This window comes from Papio anubis, chromosome 12 (genome assembly GCF_008728515.1).
Source record: "Papio anubis isolate 15944 chromosome 12, Panubis1.0, whole genome shotgun sequence".
In the NCBI taxonomy this organism is placed as follows: domain Eukaryota; kingdom Metazoa; phylum Chordata; class Mammalia; order Primates; family Cercopithecidae; genus Papio; species Papio anubis.
Genome location: NC_044987.1, coordinates 31,111,770 through 31,134,103, shown reverse-complemented (window position 1 = coordinate 31,134,103; position 22,334 = coordinate 31,111,770). Strand labels below are relative to the sequence as shown.

Genomic DNA, 22,334 nt, shown 5'->3' with positions numbered 1-22,334 from the left:
CCTTGACGCTGACAGTGTGGTTTGCTACCAGGTGCACGTGGAGAGGGAGTACTGGAACCCAGCTCTCCTAAATGTAGATCACCCTGCTGTACTTGAAGGCTAGATGTCTCTCTTCTGATTATGCGTGATAAGAAATCAGTAAGAAGAATAAAAGACACGTTTGACAGCCAACACAAACTTGTCCGAACCCCTTACAATCGATAACCGCAGGGAGCCGCTGAGGAGCTCCGAGGCGGTCGATCGCCTCCGCGAGCTTTGCGTGCGCGTGCCCCGGGAAGGCAACGTCCACCGCGCGCCGCCAGCGACGCCGCCGTAGCGCTCCGTCGCCATAGCGACTACCCTTGGCAACAGCGAAGCTCTGCGGTCCCGCGGTCGGGCTAGGGGTTTGAGCCAAGCTCCTCTCTTCCCTTCACTTCCCTCCGGACTGGTTTCTTCTTCCTTCCCCCTACCGCCAACTTCCCTCCACCCCTTCCAATCATGGCGAACGGGACTGCGGACGTTCGGAAGCTCTTCATCTTCACTACTACCCAGAATTACTTCGGGCTGATGTCTGAACTCTGGGATCAGCCACTGTTGTGCAACTGTCTTGAAATCAACAACTTCTTGGATGACGGTAACCAGATGCTCCTCAGGGTGCAGCGATCCGACGCCGGAATCTCCTTTTCCAATACGGTACGGTTCCTTGCACTCCTGCCCGACCCCTGACCACTCTTCAAGTCCCCAGGCCCAGCCAGAGGGATGTCGGGTCACACTCTAGCTTTACCAGCCGGATCCTTTTCAGGAACGCAAGGCTGTCTCCACTTCTCCTGCATTATTGGCTTAGCTGCTTTGGCCTCGTGCTTAAGCATATAGTTTCCAAGCTTTGCATCCTACCTGACCAAAGCAAGTTTCCCTTCCACACATCTGAATAGAAGCAATTAGATTTTATTTTATTTTAAATTTTTATACGGAGTCTTACTCTGTCGCTTAGGCTGTAGTGTAGTGGCGCGATCTCTGCTCACTGCATCCCCCGCCTCCTGGGTTCAAGCAATTCTCGTGCCTCAGCCTCCCAAGTAGCAGGCTCGCGCCACCACGCCTGGCTAATTTCTGTATTTTCAGTAGAGACGGGGGTTTCACCACGTTGGCCAGGCTGGTCTCCATCTCCTGACCTCAAGTGATCCGCCCTCCTCGGCCTCCCAAAGTGCTGGGATTACAAGCATGAGCCACCGCGCCCGGCCTATATTCTACTTTTTAAGAAAGACTACAGATACGTTATAACTAAAAAGAAAACATTTACTTAGTTATTTTTATTTTTTCTCTCTCCCCCTTTTGAGGTTTTTTTTGAGGCAAATTCTAGTCTATCTTTTTTGGATCAGCCTCTGATTTTAACATTGCCCAAGGGAAAGATTAGTTAGGAATTTAAATTTTTGCGAAATGATGTATTTCAAAATAAAGTTTGAATTATTTATTGGTGTACAACATGTGATATACTGATTTATTAATTACATTGCTCCCTCCACTGGCAGGATTGCTTAAAAAATGGGTTGCATTTGCAATCAGGGCTTATATATATAAACCTAAAAGAAAAAACACAGAAGAAAATTGCCTGACACAGTAAAGGGGACTCAGTAAATAGATTTAAGTTAATAAAACAAAGACATATTTTCAACCTCTTCCTCTTGTGTTCACCCTTATCCCTAGGTCTAGCAGAGTTTTCGACACTCAGCAAAAGCATTCAGTGCCTTTTTTTTTTTAAGATGGAGTTTCGCTCTTATTGCCCAGACTGGAGTGCAATGGTGCAATCTCTGCTCACTGCAACCTCTGCCTCCCGGGTTCAAGCGATTCTCCTGCCTCAGCCTCCCAAGTAGCTGGGATTACAGGGCATGCACCACCACACCCGGCTAATTTTTTGTATTTAGTAGAAACTGGGTTTCACCATGTAGGTCAGGCTGGTCTTGAACTCCTGACCTCAGGTGATCCACCCAGCTTGGCCTCCCAAAGTGCTGGGATTACAGGCGTGCGCCACCGCGCCTGGCTTCAGGACATTTTTATAGGATGATTGAATCATTCACCCCATTCACTATATTTATTCTTAGGTTTAATTTGATTGTATTTAATAAACATTTACTTTGAACTCAATACATGCAAGGCACTTTGCCAGGCTTGATGGGTTTACAAAGATATAAAAAGGATGGATAATCATAGCTAACATTTATTTTCACTTTAGACTCTGTCAAGCACTGTTCTAAGTACTTTATATGTATTCGTTCATTTAATATCCATAACAACACTGTAAGATAGGAACTATTCTTATTCTTATTTTATGGCTGAGGAAAGTAAGGGACAAAAGTTACAACCTAAATGTTAACTTTTCTTTTGCTCCAATAGGTAGTGTAATTCAGGGTAGAGCCCCCTGCTTTCTGCCTTTCCCAGACTCACTCTAGTGGCTTAGGATGACATATACTTGGCAAATGATAAAATCAGGGCACACTGTTGTAAATGTCACTGAAAGTTCAGATAGAATGCAGTAGCATCTCAAAAGAAGACATTCATACAGCCAACAGACACATGAAAAAATGCTCATCATCACTGGCCATCAGAGAAATGCAAATCAAAACCACAATGAGATACCATCTCACACCAGTTAGAATGGCAATCATTAAAAAGTCAGGAAACAACAGGTGCTGGAGAGGATGTAGAGAAATAGGAACACTTTTACACTGTTGGTGGGATTGTAAACTAGTTCAACCATTATGGAAAACAGTATGGCGATTCCTCAAGGATCTAGAACTAGATGTACCATATGACCCAGCCATCCCATTACTGGGTATATACCCAAAGGATTATAAATCATGCTGCTATAAAGACACATGCACACGTATGTTTATTGCGGCACTATTCACAATAGCAAAGACTTGGAATCAACCCAAATGTCCATCAGTGACAGACTGGATTAAGAAAATGTGGCACATATACACCATGGAATACTATGCATCCATAAAAAAGGATGAGTTTGTGTCCTTTGTAGGGACATGGATGCAGCTGGAAACCATCATTCTTAGCAAACTATCACAGGAACAGAAAACCAAACACCGCATGTTCTCACTCATAGGTGGGAACTGAACAATGAGATCACTTGGACTCGGGAAGGGGAACATCACACACCGGGGCCTATCATGGGGAGGGGGGAGGGGGGAGGGATTGCATTGGGAGTTATAACTGATGTAAATGACGAGTTGATGGGTGCTGACGAGTTGATGGGTGCAGCACACCAACATGGCACAAGTATACATATGTAACAAACCTGCACGTTATGGACATGTACCCTAGAACTTAAAGTATAATAATAATAATAAATTAATTAAAAAAAAAAGATTACAAATTAAAAAAAAAAAGAATGCAGTAGGAAAGATGGAAAAGGGTTTGGATTTGTGAAACTGTATCTTAGCTTGGGTATTTGAAAGTTGAAGTTAGAACTTTTTTTTTTTAAGTTAAAACTATTACTAGTAAAGCCCAACGATGTATCTGTTATTTTTAGTTGTACACATCACTACAGGTGTTGAGTCATATTTGAAAATATTTTGTTATGTCTTCAGTTGTACTTTAGATGCCTGATAGTTAGCATGGTTCAATAAGTTAATAAGTCAGCAAATATTTATTGACTACCTACTAGTACTGGGGACAAAACCATGAACACAGAGTCCGTATCTTAAAGGAGTAACATTGGAATGGACAAAGGTAGGCTAAACACATGCTACAGATATATGTAACATCATTTTGGGTATTGATAAGTGCCGTTAAGATAAAAATAATGTTATAGTAGTGATGGGGTGGGCTGGGGAACTACAGATATATATAGGGTGGGAGATAATACGTCTCTGGATTAGTTATCTTTGAAGTGAGATTTGAATGATGAGTTGCAGGCAGACATAATCTGGGGGAAGAGTGTTCTAAGCTAAAGAAACTGTAAGTACCAAGGCCCTGAGCTGGGTTTTAACTTAGTTTCGAGGGGCAAGAAAAAAAAATCCAGAGTGGTGGCTGAAGTTTATGGTATGAAGGAACATTGTGGTAGATGAGAATGGAGAATAAGGCATAGGCTGATCATTTCGGACCTTGTACACCATTTAAATTGAAATAGGGAGTTATTGGTAATCTTAAGCAAGAGAGAGCTGTGATCTGGTTTATGCTTTAGGACAGAGGTTCGCAAACTTTTTCTGTAATGGGTCAGATAATATTGCAGGCAACAAGGGCTCCATTGCAGCTACAACTTGGCCTTTGAGTGTGAAAGCAGACATGTAATCAACTTTGTAATAATACATGTAATTGAATGGGAATGGCTGTGTTCTAACAAAACTTTATGGACACCGACGTGGATTTTCATATACTTTCCGTGTGTCATGAAATATTATAAGCGTTTGAGCAGTAACAGAAAGTTTCAGCTCCTTTCCAGCAGTCAAAAATGTAATTTTTTGGATAGAAAAAAGTGGCGTGAGACCTATAGCTGTTCTTCATACACAGCAGTGACCTTGTTTGAAAGCTTTTTAATTCGTAGACTTCTTTTCCTGAAAAAAGAAATGAGAATAACTGAAAATGTGTGTAAAATGCAAAAACTTCCTTTGACTAGTATACTTCTCAGCTAATGAACTAATTACTGTGAACTGACCTATTTTAAACAAGGTTGCTGTAATGAATTCCAATTGAGTTCACCTGGTTCTGATTTAAAATAATCTAGCTATATGACAATTTAACAAAAAAGTTTTATGCTCTTAATTCTTTAAGGAAAAATTTTCAGTTAAGATAAAGTTAATTTTAGGAGATAGACAACTTAAATTCGTTTTGGTAGTTTTGAGTGCCTGTATACTTTTAAAAGCACCTTTTAAAATGCTTTTTCTAGGTAAGGGGGTAATTAACATTTTGTTATAGACTTTCTGGGTTACTAGAGAAGTGCACTATTCATTGTGTACCTGGAGCATACAGCTTTCATCTGTACTATTACTGATTCTGGCTGGAATGGAATCTGGCTGGAATGGAATCTTGCTGGAATGGAATAGTTAGCTGTCAATAATGTATGTATTGTTTTATGTTTATAAATAATTTATGATCGAACGTAAGTGGGAATAGGTTTTTAAACTGAAGTATTCTTAAGGAGAGAAGAGATAAATTGGTTTTAATGTATTTATTTTTAAAGTAACTATTTTTTTCCAAGAGGTATAATTATAGTGATACAACTTTGTATACATTTTTTTCAAATATTAAATTTTATGCCAATAACATTAAAAATCATTTGTCACTTTAGATTGAGTTTGGTGACACCAAAGATAAAGTGCTGGTGTTTTTCAAGCTGCGACCTGAAGTAATTACCGATGAGAATCTACATGATAACATTCTTGTTTCATCTATGTTAGAGTCCCCTATTAGTTCTCTTTACCAAGCAGTACGGCAAGTATTCGCACCAATGTTGTTAAAGGTGAGAAAAGTAGCTGTCATTTTTTTTAACTGAGGTATTTGGAGAAATGTTTTCATATAAACATAAATATCTATTTTTACTGTTAATGTTATTAGTGTTTCAATTTTAATTAAAATTTCCTAACTTTTTTTAAACTTAAATTTTAATGTAAGTTGTGGTAAAAAATAGAGAAATTGGAGAAAGGTATAAAATGCAATCCACATCAACTCTTAACATTTCTACATTAGATGCTTTTCATAGTTTTAACTGTTGAGAGGACTTTTTATTCTTCTTATGAAGTGGAAGTAGTGGCAGGCTTTAAGAAAAATGGGTTTTTGGACAGTGTTTTGGGAAGCCAATTTGATTAGCAGAATTTTGATCAATCTTGGTTGCTCTTGTCTGTTTTTATTTAGGATCAGGAATGGAGCAGAAATTTTGATCCCAAACTTCAGAATCTTTTGAGTGAACTAGAAGCTGGGTTGGGTATAGTTCTACGAAGATCAGACACTAACTTAACAAAATTGAAATTTAAGGAAGATGACACACGAGGTATTCACCATAGCTTAATAAAAGAAAGTACAAAATGATTGTCTCATTAGTACATTAGTAAATGAACGTATTTCTTTATAGATTTCTTCAAATACTTTTGGAATTTCTCTAAGCATTGGTTTAAAAAAAAAAGAGTAGATTTATGTGGATGTGGAGAAGAGGAAAATATAATTGTTAATAATGTGCAATCTAGCTTGAGCCTCCAGAGTAGCTAGAATTACACGTGCATACCACTATCCACTGGCTAATTTATTTTAGTTCTTGTAGAGATGGGGTCTTGGTCTGTTGCCCAGGCTGGTGTCAAACTGCTGGCCTCAACGGATCCTCACTACTAGGCCTCCCAAAGTGCCAAGGCAGTAGTTATGTTCTATAAAGTCACTGTAAACACTGAGTTAGTGAATATTGAACCTTTGTTTCTAGGAGCAGTACAGGGTGAGATTCCTTTGAGCCCCTGGTCACAACATCTCATCAACTGATCAATACATAACCTTATTTTTTTTTTCTCTTTAAAGACACTTTAATTCATATATATTGTTGATTCATTAACATTGACTTCATGGCTAACAGCACTGTAACTCACGCCTGAATGAAGCTTAACTAACATATATTTTTTCTGTAAGGCACATTACAACCTTCTTGTGATTTGGAACACTAGACAGCAATTTAGCACTTTTTTGGGGGGCCATTTTAAACTGAATCACTAACAAAAAGAACAGAGATCTGAAAAATGTGGCACTAAGTAGACTGCAGGAAGGACACTTGTTTATAGTATGAAATAGGAAACAATAAGGAAGTGTCACCTGTTTGACCTCAGCTAGGAGCATATGTGTTAGATGACTCAAATATTTTGCTGCTGTGCTGTTTTGTATTCATTTTTTTTCTCTGATATTCTATACCATTTTTTTTTCCCCTCTTGACTTTTACAGGTATCCTTACACCAAGTGATGAATTCCAGTTTTGGATAGAACAAGCTCACCGTGGAAATAAACAGATTAGTAAAGAAAGAGCCAATTATTTTAAAGAATTATTTGAAACAATTGCAAGAGTATGTGATTCATACATGGTTATATATTGGGCTTCTTATAAAAGTACTTTAGGATTCAATTTTTACAGCCTCTCCTCTGTTTTAAAATCTACTTGATGATTGTGAACAAAATAGATTATATGTAGAAAAGTTTAAGTTGTATATATAAAATGAATTGAGAAATCCAAAACTTAGTTAAATTCTAATCTCTATAAAATCTTTTTCTCAATAACGAAATTACACCTGGGCATGGTGGCTCCCACCTGTAATCCCAGCACTTTGGGAAGCTGAGGTGGGCGGATCACTAGAGGTCAGGAGTTCGAGACCAGCCTGGCCAACACAGTGAAATCCCGTCTCTACTAAAAATACAAAAATTAGCCGGGAGTGGTGGTGAGCGCCTGTAATCCCAGCTACTCGGGAGGCTGAGGCAGGATAATCGCCTGAACCTGGGAGGTAGAGGTTGCAGTGAGCAGAGATTGTGCCATTGCACTCCAGCCTGGACGACAGCGTGAGACTCCATCTCAAAAAAAACCCCAAAAGCAAAAAAACCCCCAAATTACTTTTCTGCAGGTACATAGTGAAAAACAAATATAACAGGTTTATCCATGTACAGGTAATATGTTCTTTTGAATGGGTGTTCACTTTGTTCAAATTAGCATTTTGAAGTAATCTGAAATATAAAAAATCTTAGTTTTATGCTTATTTAATTGATTATTCCTTTATGTGTCTGCATTGAAATTGAGTAACCATTTTACGTATGAACATAAGAAGTCTATTCTTTTCAAAACAAATATATATTGATTTTCTACTCCTTTCCACTGTTATTTCAATAATATTTTAATAGAGTGTTTTAAATGGTTTTAAGCTTTTTTGGGTAACAGTGATGAAAATAGCATGATAAATCTTGACTGTGGTTGTGTGATTAAACATAATATTGTGAATTAATAATGAATGAATAAAGACATGTGAACTACAGTGGGTAGTGCATATGTGGAGTTGAGATCACCTTTATTGGGTAACTTTTAAAAAATCAAAATTTAAAGAAAATTAGGCCAATTGTGTACATGAATGAGTAGACTTTTTACAATTTTTATATTTTGTCTTTTCATGACATTTATGTTTGGGGGGAAATTATAGGGTATTTGGATAGAAGTAGTTATCAGCTGTTAGAAAAAGGAGGAGAAAAATAATATGGCAAATGTTAGACTTGTGGCAGTTGAAAAGGCCTGGGAACATTTTGATTATATTACCCAAGGTACAAATATAATTATGTTTAAAAATTAGTGCATTTTTGTTCTAGGAGTTTTATAACTTGGACAGTCTATCCTTACTAGAAGTTGTCGACTTGGTGGAGACTACTCAGGATGTTGTAGATGATGTGTGGAGACAAACAGAACATGATCATTATCCTGAGTCACGAATGTTGCATCTCTTAGACATCATAGGTACTAGTAAAAAAACGAACTTTTGGAATTTCGAAAACCTGTCTTATTTTGTTTTCTTTTTGTCATTTAAGTCCTTACTTAAAATGCTCCTTTATGTAATACTGTAATTGAGAGTAAGTCTTAAAGCAAATAATGTAGAATTATTTAAATAGATATTTGTATATAGTTGGGCAGTATAAATCATGTGTCAAATTCTTTGAACCATTAATATAACCAAATTTATATAGATTTTTAGTATCTATGCATATATTTAGGCTACTTTGAAATAAACTGAAAAATAAAGTATATAGGCTTATTTGTTAATATTAAATATTTTGACCTCGAAAATACCCTTGCCATTATTTTCATAAGGAAATATCAGATAAGTACATAAAGTTATATGTACAAATATATTTATTGCAGCATTGTTTGTGGTAAGCAGAAGTAAATAGCAATTAAGGATTATTTACAAAATGCAGTATCCATACAGTAGGCTCTGCAGCCTTGAGGAAATTGTATATATATTTCTATACTTAAAAGGTGTAATGGTATATTGAAAATTGAAAGATGCAAAAATGCAAAGCAATATGTGTGTGTGATCTTAAAAATATTTGTGACTGAGAGTGGTAGTCTAAGGGTGTGCATGTGATATTTCATAGATCCTTAGTTTGTTAATTTGTATATTTTTAAAATATTGTCATAAGCATGTATTTTATAATTATTCTGTAAAAATACATTTATTTCCATTAAACTCTTTGCTTTCTGTTTTATTAGGTGGTTCATTTGGAAGGTTTGTTCAGAAAAAGTTGGGAACTTTGAACCTATGGGAAGATCCTTATTATCTTGTGAAAGAAAGTCTGAAAGCTGGTATTTCAATTTGTGAACAGTGGGTGATAGTCTGTAATCATCTAACAGGTCAGGTGTGGCAGCGCTATGTTCCTCATCCGTGGAAAAATGAAAAATATTTTCCAGAAACACTTGACAAACTTGGCAAACGCCTTGAAGAGGTATCACTTTGATTATCTAGATCTTTGTCTTTAAATGTAAAGTATGTCTGCACTTGTTTGTAAATGTATTTTATAATCAATAAGCCCTATACATCTGCTGGAAATTAGTCTTGTGAGAGAATAGGAATTAAAGTTCTTGTTGGGGCCAATTTCCACATCTTTTCTTTTTATTTGGTATGAGACTGGTCAACTTGATAGTTGTGAGCTTATATTTTGTTCTTTATTGTAAAAAGATAATCAGCCCACTTGACCATGTATGGAAGCTTTCAGGGCATCTTTTGGCTATTGCAATTGTTTTTAAGTTGGAACAACTTTTTAAGTGGTATTCAGTGGAAATATTTGAAACAATTGCTTAATTTACACAAGTTACAACTTTCAGTAAAGAACATATATTTAGCTTACAGGGACAGGCAAAATGAGATTACTTAAAGATTGTGAAACTGACTATTCCTGCCTTGCTTAGAAGAACTATAGTTCTTTATTGGAGACTTTAAAAAAAAAAAAACAACTTTTTAAAGATGAAATATTTGAAACGTATTAAAAAGTGAAACAGTATAATGACTGTCCAGGTATCCACCATTCAATTTTAATAGTCATTGACATTATTCAGTTCTTGTCTCATCTTTGTTTTTCCCTGCCTTTCCCCTAACCTTTTTTTTTTTACTGGAATATTTTTAAAGCAGAGATATTATATACTTCCACCCTTAAAACATAACCACAATGCCATTATCACAGCCAACAAAATGACAATAATTTCTTTGTATGTTTTTATATCTAGCCAGCATGTATTTATCCTGATTTTCTCAGAAATTTGTAAATAGTTGGTTTACTTGAATGAGGTTGCAAACAAGGTGCACCCATTGTATTTGGTTGATAGGTCTCCTGAGACATTTTTAATTTAAAAGTTTCCCCCCTTTTATGCCATATAGCGTTTCTCACCTTGCTATATCAGGATGTATGTGGTATCAGGTTTTCCCATTTTTAGTGACATGAAGTTTGATCTGTGAGGGTTCAGGTATGATCAATCTGATGAATTCATTATAATGCTTTCCAACTTTTAAAAAATGCTTTTAGCAGTCATTAATCATGAAGAGTTACAAAATGGTGATTTTCTAATTCTGGTGTTCTTTCTGCTTTTATTAGTCATGACTTTTCTATAAGAAGAATTTTTTCTTCAACTTTTTAGTTACTTTGAAATATAGTTTGCATAGAAATGGCAGTATAGATAATTGCTTATTTCTTTTGATCACTTTTTAGAACAATGAACATTAAGTAGATTAGTGTCATAGTAAGTTCCATTGGTAACCAATGAAATGTTTTTTGATAGTGTCATTATGAACCCATGAATTTTTTTATTTTATGTGTTTCAGTCCATTCTGCTTATTATTATTATTATTATACTCAAATTGTTCAGTTTTTGGGCAGAGAGTGCCCCTTCAGGTTGCCTCTTATGCCATTTTGACATGACTTCAGTGTTTCTTTCTTTCCATTTTTTTTGAGATGGAGTCTTGCTATGTTGCCCAGGTTAGAGTACAATGAGGTGATCTTGGCTCACTGCAATCTCTGCCTCCCAGGATCAAGCAGTTCTCCTGTCTCAGCCTCCTGAGTAGCTGGGACTACAGGTGCATGCCACCACACCTGGCTAATTTTTGTATTTTTAGTAGAGATGGAGTTTCGCCATGTTGGCCAGGCTGGTCTTGAACTCCTGACCTCAGGTCATCCGCCCACCTCGGCCTCTCAAAGTGCTGTGATTACAGGCGTGAGCCACCACACCTGGCCAACTTCAGTATTTCTTTGATAGCTTTCAAGCCCCCAAAAGTGTTCCAGTCCAGCCCATGTTGTACATTTTATATCTCATACCTGGAATTAGTAATTTTTTTCAAGGAGCCTGATTCTTTTTTGGGGATATTTAACAACAATCTGTAGGGGAAGTGCTGTTACTTAGTTATCAATGCTGTTAGGCATTGTCAGTAGACAAAACTGCTAATAGGTAAATTTTTAGCAAGAGAAAAATAAATCATGAGTTTATACTGAGATTTACAACTCAAATAGAAGGAATTGTTTTCACTTAACCTTTTTGATTACCTTTTGATTGTTGGTGGAAATTTTTAGCTCAAAATACAGTATGTGTTTCCCAGCTGTTTGTAAATAATAAAAAATAGGGCTGTTAACATGTAATTTCATTATTAGAAGTGCAATTTAATGCAGAATAATGAAAATCAGAAGTTATTACTATATTAAGGGTAGGCTCTAAAAATTTACTTAAATGAGCTGTAAATATAGTTTAAACAGTTTTTTAAACTGTGTTAAACTTTAAACATAGTTTAAAATATTTAGGTCTTATATATATTCATGAGATTTGAGCACACGTATTAATGTTAGTGTGATGAAACAGTTATGTTTTTGAGCATCACTTTGTTGTTGTCACCTGTCAGTTCTCTGGATTAGAGTTTCAGTTTTATTTTATTTATTTTTTTTAGTGAACCTAATTTAGAGAAATTCTTGCCCAATATATCTAGATTTTAGACCTATTTATGCAAATGGTTTGATTTAAATAAATTCTGTTTTTTTAATACTTTGTTTTAGGTCTTGGCTGTTAGAACAATTCATGAGAAGCTTCTCTATTTTTTACCTGCCAGTGAAGAGAAAATCATATGCCTCACTCGAGTATTTGAACCTTTTACTGGCCTAAATCCTGTGCAATATAATCCATATACTGAGGTTGTATATATATTTGTTTATGTCTATATAGTTTACTGAATATGTTGTTCTTTTTAAAGACAGATTTAAAAAATACTAAAGTCTAACAATGTTGTTAATGTGTGTAGCCCTTGTGGAAAGCTGCAGTGTCTCAATATGAAAAGATTATTGCACCTGCGGAACAAAAAATAGCAGGAAAATTGAAAAGTTATATTTCAGAAATTCAAGACAGTCCACAGCAGGTAAAACATTGAGATATTTCACTTTTAATATTTCTCTTAAGCTATTTAGGATATATATATATATATATATTTACTGAGTTGATCTGTTAGGATGAATGTATACTTATTTTATTTTATATTAGCTTCTTCAAGCATTCTTGAAATATAAAGAGTTGGTAAAGCGTCCAACTATAAGCAAAGAATTGATATTAGAAAGAGAAACTTTACTGGCAAGACTTGTGGACTCAATTAAAGGTAAAAGTTTATAAGATTATAGTGTTTGCTTGAGAGAATAATTTTGTATATTACTTTTTTCTTTGTTGCATACCATTTAGGATTAAAGATACATTTTTCTGACATTTTCATGTGGACGATTAATTTACTTATTCTGTTATAAATGACAGTTTTTTTGCATTAACAAGTTATTATCTTTCTCTGTTTCATTTGATACGTGGTGCAGTCCTTGGGGGGTAAGGACCAACTCATTATTTTTCTATCTATAGCATTTGACATAGTGCTTGGTACATGGAAGTTATTTAGGAAATCTTTGATAATTCTTTGTAATCATTTATTTGATTTAAATTTTATAGATTTTCGATCAGACTTTGAGACTCGGTGCCGAGGAATTCCTGGTGATGCATCTGGACCACTTTCTGGCAAAAATCTTTCAGAAGTTGTCAACAATATAGTTTGGGTTCGCCAGTTGGAATTGAAGGTATTTATTTTAATAAAAAGATGAAGAGTACTAATTATAAAATCTGCTAAATTAAGGCATGTAGAAGGTACTCTAGAGTTGTAGTAAATATATTCTCTGTTTTCCTTGGCACAGCCATCTAATTTTCATACAAAATGCCGAACACTGAACAAGTATGCAGAGAAGTTTTAATGGTTCTATTCCTTCTTTCTGTAGAGATAGTACATCATTTATTCCAATTGCAGTTGTTCCAAAGAAATACCTGTATTCAGGAGGAAAGCATCCTTTACACTGAGTAAAAAAAAGAAAAATCATTGTTTACAAAAATGAGCTGGATGTGGTGGTGCCCGTCTGTAGTCCCAGCTACTCAGGAGACTGAGGTGGGAGGATCACCTGAGCCTGGGATATTGAGGCTGCAGTGAGCCATAATTGTGCCACAGCACTCCGTGGTGGATGACAGAAAGAGATGCTATCTCAAAAAAAAAAAATTATTGTAAAATTTTAGTAGTTGCAAAGTCTTACCTGCAAGTATGTTTATGTAACTAAATCACTTTAGGTTGAAAGGAAGTTAAAGGAAAGGTAAAAGGTATGGTCTAAGGTAGTGACAGCAATTTATAGATTTAAATGATTATTATTTTAATACTATTAAAATTGACCTAAGACTCTTATGGATTACTAACTAGTATGTGGTCCAGTGTCTTGCATTAGATTTGTACAATAAATGTTAATTGATTATAGTCTGTGAGTAAGAGCAAGACCTCATGGAATATTACAAAAGCCGGCATATTTGACATTTCTGCTTATTCAGGTTTGTATTTTTGATGTTTTATTTTCTGATATATTCTGCCTAATGATTCTGTCAGTCAGTTTTCCAGGGTGCTGTAATGTTCTCCGTACAGTTGTGGAGGAAAGGCATTTATGTCTCTTAATTGACATTCTCATTGGCCTAATTACCATTTGAGCTGTTAATCGGAGCATGTTGCTAAGGGCTGAAATTATTACTGAACATGTTTAGGAGTAATGCTGAAGTTCCCAGAGTTTCCTCTGAAAAATCACTGGGGCACAGATATTTTGAGGGCTGACTTTCCCTTTACTGTCCATTTTATTCTTGGAGTTATGCCTTGTATGGGTTATCCTCTTGTGTTTGCTATTCTGCGGCTGTGTAATTCAGAAGCAAAGTAGGGGTTGATATTTTTATATTCTTTGGTAACTCTTCTGTTTCACTGTTTGTAGATGAAAAGGGAAATAATTTCTGAATCACAAATCAGAGAAGGGGACTCCTTACTTTATGCTAATTTTTTGGAATTTAAATAATGCACACATCTTTGTAATCTGACTTTTTAAGGTCGATGATACTATCAAGATTGCAGAGGCTCTTTTATCTGACTTGTCAGGATTTCGATGTTTCCATCGAAATGCTGAAGATCTCTTAGACCAGCTTAAACTATATGAACAAGAACAGTTTGATGATTGGTCCAGGGATATTCAATCAGGTTTATCTGATTCCAGATCTGGTTTGTGGTAAGTATAGATGTATTAAACTGTAAAATCCAAAACCATATGTTATTAATTCAAATACCCAGATGGAATTAATTATCTTTTTCCTTTTTCCAAACTTGCTACTCCTCTTCTAATTTTTTTTTTTTTGTTTTGGATCATCAACTTTTAATTCATTAAGGCTGGAAACTTTGATAATTTAGTTAACTGCCTCCCTCTTGTTTCTCTTGTCTGTTCCCCAGAATTAGGAATTCCCATTTTAGAATTAGCCCTTCCCTCATGCTTTTTTGTTATTGGTATTTATATATGTTTTTCTACCTTTTTACATTAATATTATACACACACACATACACTTTAAACAATGTTGCAGTTTTGTAAAATTGTATTATTTTTAAACTCCTTGAGACAGGGAGTATTTCTTCATGGTGCCCCACATAATAAGGCTTTGGTAAATATTTATTGAGCTATATTGAATGTATTAATGAGTTAACCTTATTAATTCTAATGGGGATTTAAAATGGATAGTTTAAAAAAGTCAGTTTCTTTGTACTTTAGGTCCACTGTCTCCAGCATATTATTGTGGTTATTTTTAGAAACTCGTCATGTCTTTTTAAAAGTAACTTTGTCCATAAATGAAGTTTTCATTTTCCCTATACTGCTACAAAGGATAATTAGGCCAAAAATAGTACCTCTTAAATTGAATAATTCTTTTAAAATCTAGAATTCTGGCTCTGGAGAAAAAATAGAGGAAACTGAAGGGTGTTAGGGCATAATGATTATAATTTTATGCCATTTAGTTCTTTCTCCTTCTACTTTGAGCCTAAAACATGAGAGATACTCCAAACAAGAAAAACAAAAAACAAACAAACAAAAACCACAGTGCTTTAGTCAGCTAATTTTGGAAAATTTGCATACTTCATCATTAGAGCTTCAGCGGAGGTCCACTAGCATGGTAGCATACCAATGGTCTGAGATCTGCTGTTAATAAGTTTGTTTAACTTTGTTCCTTCCACACAGCGTTTCTCATTTGGTTTTGAAACCCCCCTCCTCCTGCCTTTGTTTTTTCTTTTTTAGACCTATTTGTTGTCCCATAGAATCATCAATCTGTTTTTGGAAATATTTTGGGAAATGCTGGTATATACAAACTAACTTTGAAGATCAATCCTGAATAAAGGCAAAAAGAGTCACCATAATAGTTTACTGGCATGCTTTATGTGTATATAGGAAAATTTGGGCTAAATCATCATTTTAAGCCATTTTAAAGTATTCTACTTTTTATTATATTTTGTTTTATATGCTATTACATAAGCTGAATACTTTTGTTCTTTGTTTTTGAGTAGGTTACCTTCTAATACCTGCAATTTTTCTTAATTGTGAGGGTGTTTTGAAATAATGAGGCTGGGTGTGATGGCTCATGCCTGTAATCCCAGTACATTGGGAGGCCGAGGTGGGAGGATCACTTAAACCCAGCAGTTTGAGGCCAGCCTGAGCAACATGGCGAAATTCTGTCTCTACAAAAGACAAAAAAAATTAGCTGAACATGGTGACTTGCCTGTTGTCCCAGTTACTTAGGAGACTGAGATGGGAGGAATCTTTGAGCTCAGGGAGTTCAAGGCTGTAGTGAGCCATGATTGCTTTACTGCATTCCAGACTGGGTGTTGGAGCAAGACCCTGTCTCAAAAGAAAAAAAAGAAAAAAGGAAAGAGGCATTATATAAACCTAATCCTAAAGGAAGGTGATGAAAGCATAATACCTGTTGCTGGACTTAGTTCAGCATTTTTGGAATCCATTCTGATTTGAGCTCCCCAAAGTAACATTTGCTATTATAGCCTTTACAAGAAACACACAAAAAGGACAATTACTAGAGAGTGAAACAAAGGGTAGAAGAATGAAACGTTTTAATATCTCTACTCCTACCATTTTGATATTATTTATCTTTTAATAAAAGTACTAAAGACGCAAGTTAGGCTGATTTTTTAAAACAATCGAAGGTATCTTTAGAAAATGAATCAAAATTTTTTCTTTATCGTGGGTATGATGTCAATTTTGAGTTTTAGCTGAAACATTAAGAAATCGATTTTTCTTACTTTAAAACTGCTTGGTTGAAATATTAATGTGATGATATATTTTGGATATTGCAGTTGTTTCCAAAATCTGACTTGTGAAATAATGTATAGAAAAAACTCACATCTTAAAAGCTATAATAAAATTTTTTTTTAACTTCGAGCTAATATTAGATGTACAGAAAAGTTGTAAAAACTATTGTGTTTATTAGTCAAAACAGTGAGAACATGAAACTTAACAGGTTATTTATTTTGTTTTGTAGTATTGAGGCTAGTAGTCGAATTATGGAATTGGATTCTAATGATGGATCACTAAAAGTGCATTATTCAGATCGTTTGGTGATTCTTCTGAGAGAAGTTCGTCAGCTCTCTGCACTTGGCTTTGTTATTCCTGCCAAAATACAGCAAGTTGCAAACATTGCGCAGAAATTCTGCAAGCAAGCAATTATTCTTAAACAAGTATGAAATTATATTTTTTGAATACCTACCTATTTGGAGTTCATTACATTAGACTAGAATATGCTAAAGTCTTTTTTTTTTTTTAAGGCTAATGGAATAGCACTGCCAGCTGTGAAATTATGGTTTACTAAATGAGTCTGTTACAAAACTTGCTTTGTAACCTATAAGGAATTTATTAAATTGTTATTGTTTATTGCTTTTCACTCTAAAAAGCATTTGGAAAATAGTATGTTATTCTTCCTTCTTTTGTTTCATGTTACTTGCATAGGTTTTAAAGGACTTTCTAATTAAGGAGTCCTCTGCCTACCTTCTAGGGGCAGAGTCATAAATAATTATCAGGTTGATGAATGGTTTCTGTTTCTAGTCATTTTCTCAGTGATATCGCCATCATGTCACTTGCCTAAAAATCAACTATTATTGGCTCACGGTGTATCTCCATAACATGGCATACAAGGCCCTTCTTAATCATGACCCTACTAAACTGACTGGTTTTGGCCTTTACTACCTATGCACTTCCCTGTCATACTGTACCCTATGCTTCAGTAATATAAAACTTTGCTTTTATCTGAACATATATCCATGCATTTAAATCTGTTCTCTGATTGGAAAACTCAGTGTGATTGTTTAATTTCCAATTCACAAGTCACTTTCTCTGTTGTGTCTTTCTTTAGTTGATTTTTATTCTTTGGGCAGTGTGAAAATTACTATTATAATACTTCTCATATTGTATCTGATTTTTTTCATCTTTTCTTTGACTTTATTATTGTATTTTAGATGGCAGGAACAGTATCTTGTATATTTGGTCTTTCATTTATTCTTTTACTCAACAAAGATTCATTGAGGATCTACCCTGTCATGCATAGTGTAGTGAGGATACAAAAATGAATACATTACTGTCATAGTCAGGCACGGAATTTCTTAGCCTCTTTACTTTTGATAGTTTGGATCAATTCTTTTTTTAGGGGGCTGTGCTTTGCTTTGTATGCTTTTTATTGGCATTCTTGTCCTGCACCTAGTATATCCAATAGCATCTGCTTAGTGCTGCCAATCAAAAATATCTCTTAACATTGCCAAATGTTCCCCTGAGGTATACTCTGCTTTGGTTGAGAATCACTGGTCTAGTGGGAGAGAGCAAACTAAACATCGAGTGCTCATTAAATATCAGGCCTTGTGGTAGATGCTTTAATTATGTTATTTTTAGTTAATTCCCCATTGTACCACTGATCTAATTGGGGATCAGATGTTTAACAAAGTTTTCCCAGTGCCACATAGAGAGTAAGTTATGAAGCTGGGATTTGATATCAAGTTTCTCTGACTCTAGAGCCCATATTTGTTTCATTTCAATATAGTGATGGACAAGTAGATCAATATTTAATGTATTATAAGTACTATATTACAGATGTTCAGGAAGTCTTGTGAAAGCATAGAGGCAGGGAGTTTCAATTCTTTTCCTATGTAGGGATAGAAGTAGTAGCAGGTAAGTCTTTTCAGAGGAATGATTGATGTGAGTCTGGAAGCGTGTACATACATTTTTCTCAAGTACACAGAGGATTGGGTGATCATTTCAGTCGGAGCGACTCCTTAAAAGCAGAGAGGCTTACTTACTTTAATACGGTAAGTATTTAGTCTTACACAATACGAGCTCAAAAAATGAATGGTAATAGGTATTTGTACTTACCCTGGAAGAACACCTGGGAAAATCTATTTATATATTCCTTTATTTCTGAGCAGATATTTAGCTGGAATAGGGTGTATAAAGTAGAATGTTGGATAGATAGCAGTATGGCCAGATTGTAATAGAATACATACTATTCTATTGCTTCTTGTTTTCCTGATTGTACTTTTTCTGGGCCTATTTTTGTGGTACAGAATAAGTAGAGTGGGTTTTCCCCACCAAATAAAGTATATTTTTATATGTATTAGTGGAAAGAAGAGGAGCTCTATAAAATTACTTAAGAAATATTTTTTAAGCATCTACTATGTGCCAAGAATTTTGTGAGGTGCTGGGGACATAAAAATTAATAGTCTCCTTGAACGCCTTAGACTTAAATGCCCAGGGTGTCCACTTGATCTTATTCCCTGAACCTCTCCTTTTTCCACCAATGCAGTTGACAGTGTCCTTCTTTGTCCACCACTGTTCTTTGTAGGATCTCTATTTATTAATTCAACAAGTGTTTGTTGAGTGCTTGCTGTTTGCTTGGCTCTGTTCTTAGAGCTGTCATTCCAGTAGGAGAGACAGATAACAAACACCTAAATATATAATGCAATGTTAGGCAGTGATAGTGATAAATGCCTTGAAGAAGAATAAAACAGAATAAAGATATTGTGACAAAGACTGCTATTTTATACTGACTGGTCAGGTTAGGTATGCCTTGATGGAGAGATAATGTTTGAGAAGAGACATGACATAAAGTAGGCAAAAGAACCATGCAAATGTCTAGAGGAAGACTATTCCAGGGAGAGGGAATGGCAGATGTAGAATTCTAGAAGGAAGCCTCACTTGTTAGGTGAGAATAATAGTAAAGAGGCCAGTTTGGCTCATTCTTTAGTATATTGGGAGACAATTGGAAAGTTTTTAAGTGATGGTTTTGGGATTTTGGGGTTTTATTCTCAAGCGTTTTGGGAAGTCATTAGGTTTTGTGTAGGCAAGAGGTGTGATATATGTTTAAAAAAGACCACTCTGGCTGCTTTAAATAGACTATAAGAGGCCATGATTGGAAGCAGAGAGACCAGTTAGGAAGTCTGTTGCGCTGGTCTTGCCGAGAGATGGGAGTGTGTGGATTGGGATGCAATTGATGGGGGTTGGGGAAAGTGGTTGGATTCAAGATATATTTTGAGAGTATAGGCAATAGGCTTTTGCTGATGTGGAATATGAGAGAAGCATTAAGGACATCTCGAAGAATTTTTGGTCTGAGACGTGAATAAATTATTGTGGCATATACTGAGAAAAGAAGGAGTGGATTTGGAGAAGTGCAGGAATTAAGAATTTAGTTTCTTAGCACTTAACATGCTTCACTGAGTTCCTTCTTTCCTATGAGATTTTGAACTTCTTGATTCCAGGAACAAAGTTTTATAATCTATGTTTAATCAGACCTCAGGACATGATTGGCAGATTGTAGGAACTCAACACTTACTTGTTGATTGTGTATATTAATATATGAACAAATGCCCTATTGTAGATTAAAAACCTATTTTCTGTTTAAATTTTAGGATTGAGAAAAGTTAATATTTTCATTCAAACAATTAAAAATCAAGAAAAATTAAAAATGAAGTTATTAATTATTACGAATTGGACTTTTACTTTGTAGGTGGCACATTTTTATAATTCTATTGATCAACAAATGATTCAAAGTCAGAGGCCGATGATGTTACAGTCTGCCTTAGCATTTGAACAGATAATTAAGGTAAATGAACTTTTAATTTTATTATAATTAGATTTTACATGTCAAGTGTTTAATTCTTAATTTTCTGGTGTTCCCTTCAGCTTAACATAGCAAATGATCTAGATTTTGTTTCGCTTCCAGGGACTTCCTTCACTCTTAACAAGTAAAACTTTTTCTCCAACTGTACATTGAAGTGGTTAGAATACTTAATATACTTTGGTACTGATTTTGATCAATTGCATTGATATAGATAGAATATGATTTGCATGATGTCATATTCATTTATTCTCTGAAGTTTGAGGTCCTTATACACAAGGTTCCTTAGACCTTTTCTACCATCTCCCAATTTTGTAATGTAAGACTTACTTGCTTTTTATTTGTGGTTATTTAAATGTCCATATATAAGAAATTAGGAGGCTGGGCACAGTGACTCACGCCTGTTATCCCAGCACTTCGGGAGGCCAAGGTGGGTGGGTCACCTGAGGTTAGGGGTTTGAGTGAAAACAACATGGTAAAAGCCCATCTCAACTAAAAATACAAAAAAATTAGCCAGGCGTGGTGGTGGGTGCCTGTAACCCAGCTATTCGGGAGGCTGAGGTGGGTAGATCACCTGAGGTCAGGGGTTTGAGACCAGCCTGGCCAACATGGTGAAACCCATCTCAACTAAAAATATAAAAAAATTAGCCTGGCATGGTGGTGGGTGCCTGTAATCCCAGCTATTCGGGAGGCTGAGGCAGGAGAATTGCTTGAACCCAGGAGGTGGAGGTTGCAGTGGGTTGAGATCACACCACTGCACTCCAGCCTGGGAGACAGAGTGACTCCATCTAAAAAAAAAAAAAAAAAAAAAAAAAAAACCAAAAAAGAGATAAAAGAAATTAGGAAAACCTATAATAGTGTTTAAACTGAATATTACTATGTGACTACTAACTTTTTGAAGTCTGTATTTTTAGACTTCATAGACATGAAATGTTTGACAAAAATAGGCAGAAGAGGTATATGCCATTTTTTTTTTTCTGTTTGAAAGTGGATAACTAGTTGTGTCAGGGTCCACAGGACCAGCCCAGGTTCTTTTATTTGCTTGGAGGATCCACAGGACTCAGTGTATGGTCATACTCATAGCAGTATTTATTACGGTGAATGCATACAAAGCAAAATTAGCAAAGGGAGAGGTGCATGATGGGGTGAAGTCCCAAGAAAACAGGTACAGACTTCTAAGAGTCCTCTCCCAGTGGAGTCACACAGGGTGTACTTATTTTTTGCAGCAACAAATTGCAACACATGTGAAATCTTGTGTTACTGGAGAAGATCATTAGAGACTCAAAACCTAGGTTTTTATCAGGGGTGGTCACGTAGACACTTTCTGTCTAGTATGCACTGAAATTCCAAACTCCCGGAAGGAAAGCAAATATTCAGCGTAAACCATGTTATTCAGGTCCAGTGAGCCACTCTTATCAGTTAGAGTGGTAGGAATGCTTCTGAAATCTAAGTTCCCAAATGCCAGCTAAGGGGATTCTTTTAAGCAGGTCTTTTGAAGGATGGTAGTCAGACCTGCTATGTTAACTCTTTTCTGCACACTAGTTCTGAAGCTTAATAATTCTAGAATTTATATTATTCATATTATAGATGTTATTAAAAGCACTTTTTTTCTTGTTGGCAGAGATTAACATGAATTTATAATGCAAAGTTTAAAAACATAGGTAAACAAAAATAAAAAAAATGTCATATAATCATACCATCAAGAAATGACTGTTTAAAAAAGTCTGGTGTATATCCTTTCAAATATTTTTCTATGCATATTTTTGAAAATGTATTCATATTTTTAAAAAGTATGCATAGTTTTGGAAATGGAATCACACTTTATTATTTTTTACCTTTTTTCCCCTAATGT

At 35.4% G+C, this 22,334-nt stretch overlaps 1 protein-coding gene across 5 annotated transcripts in view; it reads left to right on the top strand.

Moving 5' to 3' along the window:
* Positions 1–298: 298 nt before the first annotated feature.
* Positions 299–22,334, top strand: part of DYNC2H1 (dynein cytoplasmic 2 heavy chain 1) — a 354,596-nt gene continuing 332,560 nt past the window's right edge. For 3 of the 5 annotated variants that reach the window (XM_031653015.1, XM_031653014.1, XM_031653012.1), the window contains exons 1-13: positions 302–672; positions 5,276–5,446; positions 5,839–5,974; positions 6,901–7,019; positions 8,299–8,443; positions 9,197–9,429; positions 12,016–12,150; positions 12,258–12,371; positions 12,494–12,605; positions 12,941–13,065; positions 14,390–14,565; positions 16,868–17,063; positions 20,372–20,467. In XM_031653015.1, coding sequence (XP_031508875.1) covers positions 478–672; positions 5,276–5,446; positions 5,839–5,974; positions 6,901–7,019; positions 8,299–8,443; positions 9,197–9,429; positions 12,016–12,150; positions 12,258–12,371; positions 12,494–12,605; positions 12,941–13,065; positions 14,390–14,565; positions 16,868–17,063; positions 20,372–20,467 — 1,953 coding nt within the window. In that variant the 5' untranslated portion in view covers positions 302–477. Of the gene's footprint in view, positions 673–5,275; positions 5,447–5,838; positions 5,975–6,900; positions 7,020–8,298; positions 8,444–9,196; positions 9,430–12,015; positions 12,151–12,257; positions 12,372–12,493; positions 12,606–12,940; positions 13,066–14,389; positions 14,566–16,867; positions 17,064–20,371; positions 20,468–22,334 lie in introns of all 5 variants that reach the window. The other 2 variants (XM_031653016.1, XM_031653013.1) reach the window with 2 other exon arrangements.